The sequence below is a fragment of the Apteryx mantelli genome, chromosome 34 (genome assembly GCF_036417845.1).
Source record: "Apteryx mantelli isolate bAptMan1 chromosome 34, bAptMan1.hap1, whole genome shotgun sequence".
Lineage (NCBI taxonomy): Eukaryota > Metazoa > Chordata > Aves > Apterygiformes > Apterygidae > Apteryx > Apteryx mantelli.
The window spans coordinates 562,801-579,505 of record NC_090011.1 but is presented as its reverse complement, the minus strand read 5'-3'; the positions used below and the strand labels follow the sequence as shown (position 1 = coordinate 579,505).

The following is a 16,705-nucleotide window of genomic DNA, read 5'->3' as shown; positions in this document are numbered from 1 at the left end:
CCTGCTGCCTCCCTGCTGGTCATGGGCCTAAGCGGCCATCTTCCCCATGACTCTTACTCCTCTTCAGCCTCAACTAGACAGGGCATGGGATGGGATCTCTGTGATTCACCCCAGGATTTCAACCATGCCTTGATGGGGACAGGTTGAGGAAATGGCTGAGGCAGATACTGATTTAGGGCTGCTATTAGGATTTAGCATTGGGTTTATTCCTGCCAACAGACCTCAGGTTGAGCTATGATTTCAGTTTTGGTCTTGGCTTAAGGTAGACAAGGCAAGGCTTAGATCTAAGGCACATGATAAAGGTAGGGATAGTGCTAATGCATCAGTGAACCTGAACTCATCACCTGTAACTTTAATCTAGTCTAAGCCAAACACTTTGACAGCCCATGAAGTCAGTGGAAAGGAATCTCCACAGAGGTCTGTGATGACTGGTTGATATAAACCACCCCCAGAAACTCTTGTCTCATTGCAAATGGGTCCAAGGAAACTTTCAAATGGAGGGTGGAAGGCAAAACAAGCTTATTTTCCTTTTTTGCTCCCCCCTCCACCCCTGCCAGTGGTAAAAAGATCAGTTCGATACACCTAAATTGGTACAAAGGCATGAAAAAAATTAAGCCACAATTTGCTGCATCCACTTTGCTTGGGTTTTAAGATATTTCCTGCACTGCCTCTGCATAGGACACTGATTTCTGGTCAGCATCCTCTTGCATCCCCTCTTCTTCATGGGGGTCCTAAGTAGCATGAGCATCTTTTGCAGCCCATAACTGTGATGACAAATCAGGTCCTGGACCATAGTGCTTCTGCCTCTGACAGCAGTCATTTTGGCAGTCTGCCTGAAGGGAGCAGCTTCCAGCTGGGAAGAGCAAAGCAAAAAAAAAAAAACCATTGTCCCATCCTCTGGCTCCCCACAGGGTAGAAGGCATATGTGCCTCCATCTCAGACACTCAAATCCCCCCCCAAAATTCCTCCTGAAAGCACACAGGACAGTTCTTTTAGTGGGAAAGGAGTGGGAGGCAGAAACCCCGTCCTCCCCACAAAGTCCCCATCCTGCTCTCAAAGGGCAATTGTCCAGAAAGAGGGGTGTCACACTGGGAAAAAGAAGGGGCTAGTCCCATCATGTGTAGTCAGGCTGCAAGATTTGTGAATAGGGCAAATTACTGGGGGGGTCCAACTTTATCACCACTCAGAACTGCAAGAGACCTGCATCCACCCAGGCCTGGGGCAGGAACCAATTGCTGGGCTTCCATGGGGAGGGCACCCCATGGCAAATATCAAAGAGCTCTTGCACATTCACTTGAGCTTTGAAGCCAGAACCCTCTCACCAGCTGGGCCCAGTCCTGGGTCAAACTCCTGCAGCAGAGCTCACACAGGCCTTTCGGGAGCCATGCCCTCTGCAAATATGCTGCTCCACTTTCCTGCCAGTTGTAAGGAACTTCCTACCCCATGTTTGGGGTATGCTCATTGCTCTGTGCTTGCAAATATCATACACCAGCATGCCTGAAGAGAGCACATACTTCTCCCCCAGCAGGAGGACAAGGTAGCTTAAATTTAAGGGGAGGACATTCATTATTGGACAACCCTCCTTGTGGGATAAGCCAGGTAGGGGTTCTCTCTCTTCTTGCAGCAGGAGAAATATGTCCAGCTCCCCTCCTTTCCCCATAGTCAGTCCTGTCTGAGTGTGAATGAAGAAATGCATTTCAAAGTTAAATACTACTCAGAGGTCTGTTTGCTCTCTGGGTGAGGGAGCCAGTCCCCTGAAATGCTCTGGCTTCACTTGCTGGTTTTGTTAACTCTCCTGTTTCCCCTCCCTCATCTGGAGACCATGTGTGATATGGTGGGTCCTCTTGCTTTTTTGTGCAGATAATTTGTCTCACTCGTTTCCTGATCTCCATCTCCTCCAGACCCTATTTCGAGTTTAAAATGGCACCACCCCAACACCATGCAGGAGCATAGACCTGGAAGATCTGCCATACCTACTTATTCTAGGAGACATGGCCCTTTTCCCTGCTTCCCAAAGAGGCCAGGAGGGGGCAGGCTTCTCTGCCCTGACAGAAACGGCAGCACAGGTTTCTCTTGCTCTCATTCTACAGTCATATGGAAACTGAAATCAACTTCTTCCCAGAAATGGTGTGGACTCTGATTCTGAGCCACAAACTCTCCTCCCTTTTCCTTAAGAGGGACAGAGGGTGTGCTCCCTGGACAGCCTTCTGCAAAGGGCTGCAGTGAGAAGAGGTGACGCTCTTGAGTGACAATCCCACGTCCCACAGATGCCCTGGGTGGTGGTGAGGTCCTTTAGAGCTTTCTGACCTGGGTGCTGATGAGTCTGGTGGTGGTTTGTTGTCAGGAGTAGATGCAGTGGGGCAAGAAAGGAGATGCAGTTCCCATTGACATGGTAAGGTGTCTGTTCCTGCTCTCCTTTCCTGTGTGCCTTTCCCACCCCTCTGTCCTGCAGACACTCAGTGTCACAGGGTTTCATCCTTGCAGGCAGCAGCAAGGTCTCTTGACACCCTTTCCCTGGCACAGGGCTCAGTGGCAGTGAGTGCTGAACAGCTAGTGAATGCTGTTGATGTCTCTCAGTGTGTTGGAATCGAGATAGCCATCAATGTGATGCTCCATTACAGGGGCATGACACCTTCCATCTGGGTTCATCCTTCTGGGGAGCCATGCCCAGCCACAGCACTGTCATCTCCTTGCCCCTATATCTCTTGTCCTGTGCTGCACTCTGAATTATAGTCCACTCACCTTGAACCATATTTTCCTACAGGAGTTTCTACTTCGAGGGAGAAAATGTTGTGCTATCACCCCTATCCAGGCTGCATAGGGTACAGTTAGTCTGCAAAACAGCTAGACATCCTTAGTGGGAGTGCAGGAGACCAGCTGTAGCAACCATCACTTTCTGCCTGGCCATCATGTTCTACAACCCCTTAGGGCAAATGGCTGACAAAAAGGAGCTTGGCCTTCAGATCATCAAAAATGCATGAAAAGTTTACAGCTCCGAAGAAATCTGTGTGCTTTTCAGAGTGCTCTAGTGAGCCAGAACCAGGGCAATATTTGTATTACTGTCACCATGTCAAGTGCCTTAAAAGCCATCCTGCAGGTGTGCCTCAAAAAATTGCATTCCTACTACTGTACTCAAACCAAACCAGCACAGAAATGCTGCTTCTGCCTCCACCTTGTATTTGAGCCAGCACCTGCTAGTCTGCTGCAAAGGCTTCCCTGTTTCTGCCCAGATACAAGGATCTGCACCTCCAGACGAGGCGCAGAGCTTCCAGGACAGCTAAGGCTCCCCACATCGCACTGTTTGGAAACAGCCAAGAAATCTCAGTAAATCCTCTGTGACACAATCTGAATGTTCCAGCTTTCAGGGTCCTCCACATCAGCACTGTGGAGCCTTGTAGGAGCTGATTTGGGATGCTGGGAAGGAGGTATGGAGTGGACTCTCCTTTGTCCTGTCCCCTTTACATTGACCAGCTTCCTTATAACCTGCTGAGCTATAACAGCCAGAACTTCAAGGTGGCTTGTGGTGAGGGCGCTGTGATTAAGGTGTACATGCAGGCAGCCTGAGGTTCAGAGTCACAGTCCACACCAGACCCAGCAGCTGTTTCTTGCAAAGCACAGCATGGAGAGATGACACCTCTTTCCAACTCCTGGAGAGCCTGGAGTGGAGATAACACTATTTATATAGCTCTCTCTGGACACAAAGGCTGGAATTCATCTGCCCTCATGGAGACACCTGAAAGTCCCAGAGCCAAATGAAAGCCCTTGGCTCCCTTACAGTCAGTGGAGAGAAAGGGATCTCCTCTCTCCTTTCCAAAGGTATAGTGAAAAATCTTGCCACATTACATCACAGAGAAAGTTAAGAACTGAAACATCCTGGGAGGATCCGAGTGCCTTTGTGTGGTCTGACCCCCAAGAGCTGTGAGAAATTACCTTGGGAGTGAGTGATCCAAAACAGTGTGGAGCTATCCTTTGCTGTTCCTAATCTCTGCTGGGTACAAAAATTCATCAAGGGTTGTGGATGGACTGCCAGGACATAAGACTCTAGCTCTGCATTGCTTTGTCCTGCTTCTCCGCCAGAGATTTTAGAGGGTCTCCAATGGCTGCAGAGAAAGTGGCATGGCACCAAGTCTGCCTGAAGGGATCCTTCTTGCTCTGTGCTCTCATTTCAGCGGCTTTTCTCTCCTGGTTTTTGCTCCTCAGCACATCCCTGCCCTAGCCTTCACTTTGCACAGTGATGCAATCAGGCAGGCTTTTCTGCCTCCACTCTAAGAATTGGCTTTCCACTGCCATGTGCACCCATCTTTCCAGTGAGGAGGAAAAGACAGGGTGTCAGAGCATGTTAGGAAGCATAAAAATAGTCCCCAGTGGACCCTAGAGGAAGGAGAAATCACCAACATCGACATCACACTCCTTCCCCCAGAGGACTTGCCATAGATGTGAGGACACAGAGAGAAAATGGAAGGGTAAGCATAGCATTAGAGAAAGGGGTAGATAGTAGAAATCAAGTGTAAAACAATTTAACTGCATTGAGGTCTGCTATATAAGACTATGCTCTTATTTACTTTGCTTCACCTGTATTAACTAGACCTAATTAATTAGGAGAAGCGGTAATTCTCTGATTAGATGGCTAAGATTTCAGTTATACGAACAATAAATCCTTGGCCTTAAGCATGAAGTGTGGTTCCTTCCCCCCTCCCCCCCCCAAAAAAAAAGATTTTGAATGTAACAGTCTCTTCAGAAAGTCACTTTGGGATGCAGAGCCCTGGGATCTGGTGCCATCGTCTGTTCATACCTTTCACTTCCTTTCTGTCTCCACTGTGAAGGTGCTGGAGGTGGTATGCCCAGCATCTTCTAAGAAACCAGATCTGTTCCAGGCAGGTATTTTCCCATTTTGCTCTCTGTCATGCCCAAGTGCAGGGACAGACTCTACCCCCCCCTCCATCTGGAAGGAAAAGTGTGCAATCAAGTGCCCTCTTTGGAAATACTACCATATTATATTTGCATGCACAGAGCAATGAGCATACCCCAAACATGGGGTAGGAAGTTCCTTACAACTGGCAGGAAAGTGGAGCAGCATATTTGCAGAGGGCACGGCTCCCGAAAGGCCTGTGTGAGCTCTGCTGCAGGAGTTTGACCCAGGACTGGGCCCAGCTGGTGAGAGGGTTCTGGCTTCAAAGCTCAAGTGCATGTGCAAGAGCTCTTTGATATTTGCCATGGGGTGCCCTCCCCATGGAAGCCCAGCAATTGGTTCCTGCCCCAGAGCCCCAGGCCTGGGTGGTTGCAGGACTCTTGACTCTGCTTCCTCGCAGATCTGGGGTGTTTCTCACCCAAAGCAGCTCTGAGTGCTGATGAAGTTGGACCCCCCCCCAGTAATTTGCCCTATTCACACATGATGGGGCCTGTGCAGAGACCTATGGGGCAGTGCTGGAGTCTTGTGCAGAGAGCTATGGAGCAGTGCTGGGGGCTGTGCAAAGCATTACAGGCCAGTGATGGGGAGGGGCACTGAGATCTTTAGATTAGTTTTGAAGTCACACTGATCCATATGGCAGTTCTGGAGGATGGTTCAGAGACCTACAGAGCAGTGCTGGGTGGCACAATAAGGTATAGGGCATTGATGAGGACATGGAGAGCTATAGGATTGTGCTACAGGGCAGTGCAGACGGGCCTTGCAGGGAGCTCTCGGGCAGTGCTCACAGGCATGGAGCTATAGCGCAGAGCTGGGGGGAGCTGTGCAGAGAAATAGAAGGCAATGCTGGGGTCACAGAGAGCCACTGAATAGGGCTGGAGGCCTTTGCAGAGTGCTACAGGGCAGTGCTGGATGGCACAGCTTTAGGGCAGTATTGGAAAGCTGAGCTGAGGGCTATGGAGCTGTGCAAGAGGGCACGGAGAGACATAGAGCAGTGCTGGGGGGCAGTGCAGAAAGCTACAGGGCAGAACTAGGGGCACCATGAGCTATAGGGCCATGCTGGAGGGCTGTGCAGAGATATATAGGGCAGTGCTGGATGTTTGGAGATTGATAGGGCAGTGCTGAGGACTGCGTAAGAGTGCAATAGGGCAAAGCTGAGAGAAGCAGAGATCTATACTGGACGGCTGTAGGACTATGCAGTGAGCTGTGGGGCAGAGCCAGAAACATGGTGAGCTAAAAGGCAGGGCTGTGGGTCACAGTTAGCTATAAAGCAGTGCAGGGGGTACAATAGCTATAGGGCTGTGACAGGGAGCTGTGAAGAGAACGTAGAGTAATGCTAGAGGTCACGGTGATTTTTAGGGCAGTGCTGATTGCATAGAGAGGCCTGGGGGCTGTTTAGAGAGCTTTAGGGCAGTGTTGGGGGGCTGCAGAGTGCTAGAGCAGTGCTGCCAGGGGGGTGGAAAGGCTTTGCATTGGTGGAGGGCAAAGACAGGCATCAAGCTCCCTCTTGTGTTTTAGCTGTGGGATGATGCCACTGAGAGCAGCTGCCTGCTTCATGCCCACTTGCTGCCCAGGTGGGTGTTCCTCTTTTCCACACATTTGGACCACGACAAGGCAGGAGAAAGCCACCTCTTCTTGGAGGCCACGTCTTCTCACTTCCTGCAACTTTGGGGGCTGGGGGCAGAGGGAGGTCGAAGGAGGGCAGGGAACCAGCAGCCCTGAGGGGGATCTGGGTCTTGGCAGCCTCACTGGTGCCGTAGCATCTGTGCTGGGTGGCACAGACAGTGTTATCTCTGCAGTGCTCCTCTTCCTTCTCTGCTGCATCACTTTCCTTTTGTTATGTAAGCTAAATCATAACATTATGCAGAAACAGGAATTAGCGGTGCCTGGTTTCCTCTGGCCTTGCAGCTGGGGCTTTCTGATATCAAGTGAGGGTGAGTGCAGGAAAAATTATTTCTTTTCTCTCTTATCTGCAAGTGTTAGGCTGCAAAACCCCTGGGAGGAGGATGGGTGGGGGAGGAGAGGCTTTGCAAAACAAAAGTCCTCAGTAACCTGGCACAAAAGTAGAAAAGATTTTGGTTTGAAACTTATGCTGAATAATTGTGGCATTAATAACAAAGTGTGTGCCATGACTAATTCGTCTGCCCTCCTTTAATAAACCACCCCAGGCAGGGATGAATTCATCTCCATGGCCATGCAGGAGCCATGACCAGGTCCCAGCATCTAGAAAGGGAGGGATCAGATGAACAGGATGGCAGTTTGGGAATGGGACAGCATGGGAGGGGCCAAGGCCTGGGGTTACAGAAGGGCAGGGAAAGGACTGGGGAGCTGCTGATTCATCCTGCTGCTGTGGTGGGCCCTACCGAGGATCAGAGTCCTCATCAGCTGCACAACATATGCACACATGCTCAGCTCTGCATCCAAGCACTGAGGCCTGAGACAGCCCCGAAGTCCTTTCCCAGCCCTCCAGCCCCACTCCCTGCTTGCAGACTCACCTTGCACACATTTTGCACAATTCCTGCCAGCTCTCTTTGCACTGTTTCTCACTTTCCCACTTCCAGGCCCCAGGCAGCTGTTTCTTTCCCACCTGCTCTGCAGGTTCCTCACTTCCACCCTTTCCCTGCCTGCTTTATCTCTATTTCCTCCTGTGCCACTGCTGCCCAATAGCTCAGACATCTCCCTCCACTTTCCAGTTTGCCACAGAGCAAGCAGATACCCTGTGTCTCCCCAGGCTAAACCATGCTTGCCTTGACCTTGCTCTGCACCCCTTCAGCCTACCGACTGCCTCTGGTCCCTTACCTGCCCACCAAGGATGTGGAGGGTCCTTCATTCAGGTTGTGTCCTCCCCTAACCCTCACCAAGTTTCCCTCTCCAGAACTGCTGATCACAGCCTTTATCAAACTTTCCTCCCTCTGCCTCCTGCCAAATCCCTGCGCAGAGGCCAGCAAGAAATTTGCCCTGGAGCCTTTTCTCTCCCCTCAGCTTCCTCCCGCCCACACCCAAGAGGTAACATGGAAAAAATTGGGGAGGATATTCCTCTTGAGTCTTTTATTTCACTCACTACACTAAAAAGGCATCAGTGCATGTTCCTGAGTCTGCTCTTAGATATGCAGCATGTGTATGGCCTTCATCCATCTTGGCCAGATGCATCCTAGACCTGAGTGCTTGCAGAGGGTGCAAAGGGCTCTGCAAAGCCTGGTCTGCATGGAAAGGCAGCATTGCACCCTTGGAGCAACCATGTGGAGCACAGCAGGTGCTTATCATTTGGGAGGCACTGGGAATACAGCTGTCAGGTTTGTGAGCAGGGCCTGGCAGCAAGATGAGCAAATGTGCATTGCATTCCCACCCTGCAGGTGCAAAGAGCACAGTTAAACCAGGTATGGGCCCTGCTGTCATCAGTATAGAGCCTCATGACTCAGTAATGCATGGATTATGGTGCAGAAAGGCACTCAAATGCTGCAGATGACCCTCTGCATGCTTGGAAACACACCAGCATCTTCACCAAGTCCAGGACTTACAAAACATGCAGGCATCATGTGAAGCCGGACAAGGCCTCCAAGAAAACCACTCTGATGCTCTGCTTTGTCAGACAGGTACCAGTGGTCCTCATGGCATCACTGCTGGAGGCCAGCACAGGGAGTGGGGGGACAGCAGGTGCTAAGGGATGACTTTGTATGAGGAGAAACAGCAATGCACATGACACATCTGAGTCTCATGCAAACAGTGGCAGTGTGGACACTGATATGCTCAACTGACCTGTGTGAGACACAGCAGGGCAGCACTGAGGGAGCCTCAGAGTGAAAGAAGCACCCAACCAGGCTGCACCTAATCCCCATCTTGTTTTGTGCCCCCAGGTCAGACCACTTTCCTGCCACCTCTGAAGTGACACAGGACGTCTAAATGTAGCCAGCTGAATCTCAGCCAAACTGATGGAAATTTCTGCCACCCAAAGAGAAGAAGGACATCAACAACTCAGTCTTTGTTGCACCCTAATTCCACAGGGTTATTTGCAGTCTCTTATATAATATACTCCAAGGCATCCACAGCAGCATCGCCAAGCTGATGGCAAAAAGCCTTTCCGTGGGGAGCAGAGGGGACTGTGCAGAGCTGGCTGAAGGGCAAGAAAGTGGAGGACAGGACTGCCCTGCAAAGGACACCTTGGGACATGAGCAATCTCTTTGCAACCTCTTTCAGCTTCTCACCAAGCTAGTCATTTTGAGTTGTTGTTATAAGTTATTTGCTCCAGTTCATTCTCTAAAAAACTTGGCTTTGGAATTGGAAAGAAAGTCTCCTTTACTCTCTCAGTATCTTCTCTGCTTTTGTGCAGGGCCAAGGGGTGAGGAAGGAAATCTCTGCTAAGGGAAAAGGCAGGGGTTTAGGTGCTTGTATTGCAACAAGTCACGTACTCCGTATTTTGAAAAGCCCTGGCTGCTCTTTGGTCTCATATCAACAGTACAGCCACAGCACTTGGATCTCAGGCTATTTTTCATTTCACTGAGTCAGATGGAAACCAAAGGCACTCTAGAAAATTTCTGTTCTCAGAAACACTGTGGATTTTGGCTCCAAGCCCAGAAAACAGAGTCCAAAACTCTTTCTAACACTGAGAGTTGCTATCTACTCTGTGCTTAGATGCAGCTGTCTCTGGGGTCACAAGAGACTTTGAGAGCTGCACATGCTTGCTGACCCTGTGTGTATTAACATCTCAGGGCACCTGGACACACACACTGCTCCCCCTAGGAAGAGAGTAAGGGAAAGACTGACAGGTCAAGTTGTCTGTTGTCAAACTGGAAGGTGCTTGGGGGCTGGGGTGATGTGCATGAACATGCACTGGAGAAGAGATTTGCTAAAGAGCCAAGTTCACAGCTAGGTACGAATGTGCATGAGAAGAGGGGTGACGAGACAGGCCAATGATGTGGAGGGCTATGTTTAGCAATGGCCACTCTCTGCAATGACTCCCCCATGGGTGTCACAGGGCCAGTGATGCTCATCAGATCTGCTCCCTCAGCAAGGTGAGATCCAGACATCAACAAACTCAGCAACTGGGAAGGGGGACTCTGGGGAAGGACCAGCAGAAATCCACAGGTTCCACAATTTCCAGTGAAACTTCCTCCATGCAGGGTGAGGGAAAGCTGAGGGTGTGACCTCAAGTTGCTGTGAAGGGTGCAGTGGAGGTGGCTCCTCCATCCTTCATCTGGAGGCTTCACCTTCCCTCTCAGTCTTTGTCCCCTTTCGGTGTCTTAGCCACCCCTTGCTGAAAGATGAGCTTGCACGGGCAGTGCCAGGTCTCATGGCATTTGTTTCTTTTTGTAAATATAGCCCCATGATCCCCAAATGCTTGCCCTACCATGGCACTGAACCACCCCTATGCTTACAAGCCCTTCCCCTTTGTTTCCCTAAAATTTCCTGCTGCTCCATTGAACTAACCGCTGCTTCCCTTATTGTTAGCTTCCTACAGGAGTTTCTGCTGTAGAGGAGAATTTACAGCCTCCTCCACCCAGGATCCCACTGGGCTCCACAGGGAACTGCTTGTTTGCCAAGGCACAATTCACCCTTCATGGGAGCCTCAGGGTTAGGCTTTACAAGACAAACCATGCTGGCCATCATGTTTTACAATCCTCTCCAGAAGATCTTTGATTACATGGCGTTCACCCTTGAAATCATCACAGACTCCCCAAAGAAATCTATTTCAACATGATACAAAACTTTCATTCCCTTAACTCCCCATCTTTCCAGGAAAACAACCTGACCAACCATGAGGAATTTCTGGAGGTCATGGAAGACAACATCCATGCAGAAAACTGATGATGTGGAATGGCACATTGATGCTTTTGCCACCAGCCAGTTTCCAGCTCCTTCAGCCCTTAGCACGACCCACTGCAAGGACCTTCTCCACAGCTTTCTGCACCCCAAAGCAGTAAGGACTAAGAAGAGACAGAGATGGGACAAGGCCACCATTGCAGTAAGATCTCCTTATCCTCACTGCTTGGAAAGATCTGGTTCACTACAATAGATTTTGGGATGGTGATCACAAGAACCTGGCTTTGAGTGTCCTGTGCTCTGCAAATTGAATCCTGAGCATCTCCTGGAGCAGGACCCTGGAGCATCTCTCTCACACAACATGAGAGGGAAATGCTCCAGTACCAGAGGGAAATGCTGTCATGCATGTTCCAACATACCATAGCAAGGAGGGTGCTGGACTGAGGGCTGACACAGGGGCAGTGCTCAGGGGTTGACTGCCTAAGAGAACTGCCCGCTTCACAATTCCCTTCCTATATATACAAGCCTGTGCATGGAAGGAAGGATGTGGTGCTGGTATCCCCATCTATTCTGGGAGGGAGATTCCCTTACCCCAGAGGCACCAGCTACTCCCCTGAGGAACAGCGAGAAAGAGCTTGAGTCTTTAGTGAGTTCAGTGTGAAGGATGGAAGAGGGTTCACTAGGAAACTTCTGCTTCAGACTCACATGCATTTCTCTGGAGCAAAACAGTCAGTAGTTTTGGCTGTGTTATGAACCCCCTTCTGTGAGATTTCATAGCATGTGCTTCATAGTGTGGATTTTCTCATAGCGTGAGGGGGGATCTTATCAATGCATATAAATACCTGAAGGGAGGGTGTAAAGAGGATGGGGCCAGACTCTTCTCAGTAGTACCCAGTGATAGGATGGGAGGCAATGGGCACAAACTGAAACACAGGAAGTTCTGTCTGAATCTAAGGAAAAACTTTTTTATTATGAGGGTGACTGAGCTGGAACAGGTTGCCCAGAGAGGTTGTGGAATCTCCATTGTTGCAGACATTCAAAAGCTGTCTGGACAGGGTGCTGGGCAATGTGCTTTAGGTGACCCTGCTTGAGCAGGGGGGTTGGACTAGATGATCTATAGAGGTCCGTTCCAACCTCAGTCATTCTGGATTCTGTGTCATGGACATTCACAATGGCTGGCACAATTTCTCTGCCACAGTTGAGTGCAGCTGGTTGACACTGTCCTTCTATTTGCCAGGACAGTGGCTGCTAGTGTTGGCCATAGTGTCTCTGAATACATCAAAAAGCATTTCACAGTGACCACAGAAGGACAGGGTCTTCCTCCCTCCCTCATCCCCAAATCCCAGGAGACCATACCTGTCTGGATGGTTAGTTCCTCCAGTCTTTTCCCCAGGCTTTGCTATTTTTGTGGGTATGCATGAAGAGACTGGACAGAGCACCTGGACTACATAGGGTCAGACACATTTTCCATCTCCTCTGTAGTGGCAGTAGCTGGGGTCTTAGCATGGTCCCTTGACAGACAACAGAAGAAGAGAAGCAAATCCAGTCTGAATCATCACATCCCTTTCATGTTCCCTGTAGCTGGTCTTGAGCAATTCACCTATCCCCATCTCTGGGATTAGCAGAGCCCCACTAGCTCAGAATCACTTGTAGCTACCAAAGCCAGAGAGAAGGTGTATAATGACAGATAATAGATATATAGCTAGATTGCTCATAAGGGAACAAGAAAACACAAGGGTAGTCATTCTGTTTTGGACCAGAGGTCTTTTAGCCCAGCACTGAAGTGTAGCCACAAGCAAATACATAGAGGAAAAAAGGAAGCCCAGGGCAGGCATACAGGATCCTTCCCCATATAACCTCCCATCCTCCAGCCATTTTAAGCTCAGGAATTTCCTGAGTTTGTATTTAATAACTCTGCATGGCTTCCTCTTTCATGAACTTTCCACTGCTCCCAGGTTAAACAATAGGCGGGTAAACAGGCAAATCCAGGAGCTGGATGTGCACGTAGCCAGCAAAATACCTCAACAGTGTGCTGCTTCTAAGAGGAAGGCTGTGAGCAGAAGTGACTCCTTACTTTCTGCACTTTCTTTTGGGACTCTCCTGAAGAGTGTGTGTGGTGCACAGTTCCTTTCCAAGAGCTATCAGCAGGACTGGCCAGGAAAAGGGATCTCTGCCCTGGATATTTGTGTAATAGTTTCCACTATTAGATCATTCCAGAGTCAGGGGTCACACACATGGTGGAGACTGGATGGAGCAGGAGATTCACACTGCTCTCCTCTGCTCCACCCAGGACCTCCTTTTTTCAGGGGCTGCCCTTTCCTGGCCCTGGGAGGCCCGTCAGGATATGGGGGAGGAGCTGTGCATTGCCCTGCACCCCTTACGCTGGGCTCCCATAGGCAGGAGGTGGCCCTACCCACCCCATTTGCACAGTTCCCCTTGCACTGTTTGTGTTTGCTGCTCTACAGCCTTGCGGCGCTCCTGTGGCAGTGCGGGGAAGATGCAGGCAAAAGAGAAGGACTGTGAAAATGCCAGCAACTCCAGCTCCCAGATCACCGTGACCAAGGGCACAGAAAGCCTGGTGAGAAACATCAGGGTGTGTCGGGGTGTGGTAATTGAGATCATGAACGAGACCAAGAATGTGACACTCCGAGACTTCAGGTACTTGTTGCTGCTCCTTTTCCCTTTCCCGCAGTGCTCCCCCTCTGCTTTCTGCCACCCCGCCTATGCTCTGCCCACTCACCCATACTCCTCTCCATCACCAGCCCCTTCTGTGGGTCCCAGCACTTGGCTTCCTCTGTTCCCCACTATCCTCAAGCTCCACACATGGCTTCCTCTCTCCATCCTTGGCGAGAAGGCACCACAGTGCCGGCTCAGGGCCAAGTGCAGGAATGCTTTTCTGTGAATTCCTCCAATTCCTTCTGGACTTGCTCTCTGCACACACCAGCTGCCAATGACAGTGAACCAAGCTGTTCAAATGCACACACTGTGAGAAAGTCATCCCTTACCAATGTTTGAAGCCCTTTATCAGATAATTCAGTTTGATCCCCTTGTAGTTCTTGTGGAATGAACTCTCATCTCTTTCAAACAGGGGAACCAGCAGTGCACACAGGGGACCAGATGTGAGCACACCACAGATTTACACTTACCCTTACATTTCCTGTCTCATTCTTTGCTCCCTTCTGAGAAACAACAGTCAGTTTGCATGTTTTGATGTCTGCTTAGCACTGAATTGACATTTTAGGGGAACAACCCAGGTGTAACAGGAAGCAGTTATCGTAGCATGGGCAAATAACTTTTTAAGGCAAAGAGAATAAGGAAGCAACAGAGAGGGAGGTCACTGAAAGAAGCTCATAGGAATTTCTGCCAGAACCAGTGTGGTTCAATGCATTCATGAATGACAAGGGAGAGGTATAAGTAATGCTCCAAAACTAGTGGATGGCAATGACAGAGAGGAGCAAAGGCCAGTGGTTCCCCTATTTATGACAGTGACTTCTCTGGACCATGCTGCTGCTACCTTGCAGCTGCTCTGAGGGCATGCCTTGGGTTCAAAAAGGCTTGGTGAAGGTGGGGTTACAAATGACACTGATTGCCTTACTGTAGATGCTGGTGATGTTTGCTCTTTGGAGAAGGCTGAAACTCCCTTTCAGTAGGTAGAATGTGGTACAACTCCATAAGGGTCATGGATGTACCGGTGAGAGCAGATGTGAGCTCCTCCCACCCCATCTGTTTTTATCACCTCTTTTCCTCTGGACTCATGAAATCATTTCATATCAGTCCCACTCTTTCTGCAGGAGTTACTGCTTCAGTGGCAAAGTCCACAGCCCTCTCCCATTCGAGATCTACCCAGGCTCCAGGGGAATATGTGCATTTGCAAAGACTCCATACAGCCTGCGTGGGAGTGTGGGTGTCCTGGTGTGCAAGTTCGACTCTTCTGTCCTGGCCATCATGTTCTCCAACCCCTTTGACTACATCCTTTATCACATCGAATTTGCCCTGGAAATCTTCACAATGGATAATCACCTGGGAAGACTCTGTGATGTCTATTCCAAAATGATGAGGAACAAATCTTACAGCGCCTCCACGCTCTTCCAGCGAGCCAGTGCAGATTCTGAACATGAAACCCTGGAGGTCTCCAAGGGGAACATTCGTGTCAGAGCCAAGATGTCCAACAGTGAGAGAGCAATCATGAAAGTTCAGATAGATGATGTGGACCCCCCACCTTACTCCAAAAATGCATGAGTGAGGATTAATGCAATTGCCACAGCCAGCTTCCTGCATGAGCTATTCCTTGACAGCGTTGCTAGAGATCTTACTGAGCTATCCCATCTCTGGGTGATCAGTGGTCGTCAGTGGTAATTAGTGGTGATGGATCCAGTGGCAAATGGACAAATACTATGAGGGAGAAGTCCAGCCTGTCCCCTCCTGACTGATACATGCCTAGCCAGCAAAGACCCTTCTGGTATCTCCTGGGCATGGTGATCTTGCTATTAAACTAATAATGCTTAGCAGCTTGTTAAGTCCTAACTAATGTTTGTGTTAGCTAATAAAAAATTTTTTTTTAATCCTTGTAAGATGCATATATTCTCCTTGCAGAGACTCTTAGTGCATGGATAAAGGTGCCTGAAGAAAGTGAAAGAGAGAGAGACAGTGACATTTCTGAGAGAGTAACCCCACAGCCACCTACACACATCCACATGTTTCGCCACTGTGTCCTTCCTCTGCTCTGCCACATGTTCACAGCAGTTTCTGCATGTGTCTGTAGGTGCATGCATGTGTGTGACCTCACACATACAGACATCATTGTATCAGAGCAGTACCTAGGCTCCACTGAAGAAGTTGTGGATCGGCCTACAAATTTACCTTCCAGGTGGCCAGTGGCTCCAGGGCTTTGGGTCAGCCCCTGCCAGGAGGATGGTGCCTGCTTTCCATCATGGGTTACTTATTTGTGTTGGAGAGGAGACCTCAGTAGGACCTTGGGCATCAGTCTCTCCCACACCCCTTGCACTGGACATATAACAACCTCCCTGCGCTTGTGCAATGGCACTTTTTCCACATAACCTATTCCCTTTTCCCAACTTGCCCCAGCGTCCCTCCCTGAGTGTGCTGTCTCCAGGGTGTCTTTCCCATAAGCCAGCACCTACAGCAGAAAAGGCAGTAGGAGAAGAGCAAGCCTTCCCAAACTGGCACATCCATGCCAAGAAAACACATATTAGGAGAGGCTGTGAGGGTTGATATACTGGGTGGAGTCTGCTGAGGGCATCACCTCAGGCAAACAAGAAAACATGTTATTTCCAGGAAGAGCCAGCCCCGGTACAGCTGTGGGCGGCTCATGAACTGCAAAGCACGGAGGACAACAGCTCCCTGCAAACATGGGAGTGCTCAAGACGGCCCCACACCCAGGAGTGGCCATGGGGGGTCTGTGCTGGGACCCTGGAGCAGCAGACGTGCTGCAGGGCTGCTAGCGCAGGGAGCACGGCAGGGAGAGGAGGCAGGCAGAGAAGAGCCTGTTCCCCCAGCCTGGCGGCAGCCATGCCTCCACATCTGCGAGATATCCCTGGGGGGAGAGCAAGGGCTGCCCAGGCGGGAGGAATCTGGGGCATCACTAGCACGACTGAGAAATCCCTTGGCTTTCCAGAAGTCAGCTGACTTGGAGCTGTGTGGCTGGAGTGCAGGGCGGGCTGCAGCACCAGGGCAGGGCTGAGCCGTGGGAGCAGGAACCTTTCTCCTTCCATTTGCACAGAGCCAGCCCCACCTTGCACCACTCCCATCCCTCTTCCTGCCCTCCCTGGGGCAGGGCGCACATCCCAGGGACAAGAGACAGCCTGGGTCAGCTTTGCCTTCCCAGTCACCCACCCTCTGCAGTGGGGCTCACTTCTCCATGCCACTCTGGGCAGCGTGCACAGCATCAGCCCTTCCTTCCCTCACACAGCGCTGGATCCCCACCACCCCCACACTGGCAAGGCTAACTTCACCCTTGGGCCCAGGAGGAAACAGCGGTGGGCAAACTGCTACCACGAGACCCCTCACAGTGGGCGTCCAAGC

The 16,705-nt window shown here is 50.4% G+C and overlaps 2 protein-coding genes across 2 annotated transcripts in view; both read left to right on the top strand.

Annotated features, from left to right (window-relative positions):
* Nucleotides 1-16,705, top strand: part of LOC106482029 (uncharacterized) — a 255,295-nt gene that overhangs the window by 147,777 nt on the left and 90,813 nt on the right. The gene's annotated exons all lie outside the window — the stretch shown is intronic.
* LOC106482024 (uncharacterized) lies at nucleotides 12,847-15,225 on the top strand. The gene is made up of 3 exons (XM_067314318.1): nucleotides 12,847-12,850; nucleotides 13,129-13,321; nucleotides 14,455-15,225. Exons 2-3 carry the CDS (start codon nucleotides 13,161-13,163, stop codon nucleotides 14,900-14,902), a joined length of 609 nt encoding a protein of 202 aa, XP_067170419.1. The 5' UTR covers nucleotides 12,847-12,850; nucleotides 13,129-13,160; the 3' UTR covers nucleotides 14,903-15,225.

Coding starts and splice junctions, on each gene's coding strand:
- LOC106482024 (XM_067314318.1), top strand. CDS start 13,161: ATGCAGGCAAAAGAGAAGGACTGTGAAAATGCCAGCAACTCCAGCTCC. Junction 13,322..14,454: donor GTGACACTCCGAGACTTCAG/GTACTTGTTGCT, acceptor CTCTTTCTGCAG/GAGTTACTGCTTCAGTGGCA.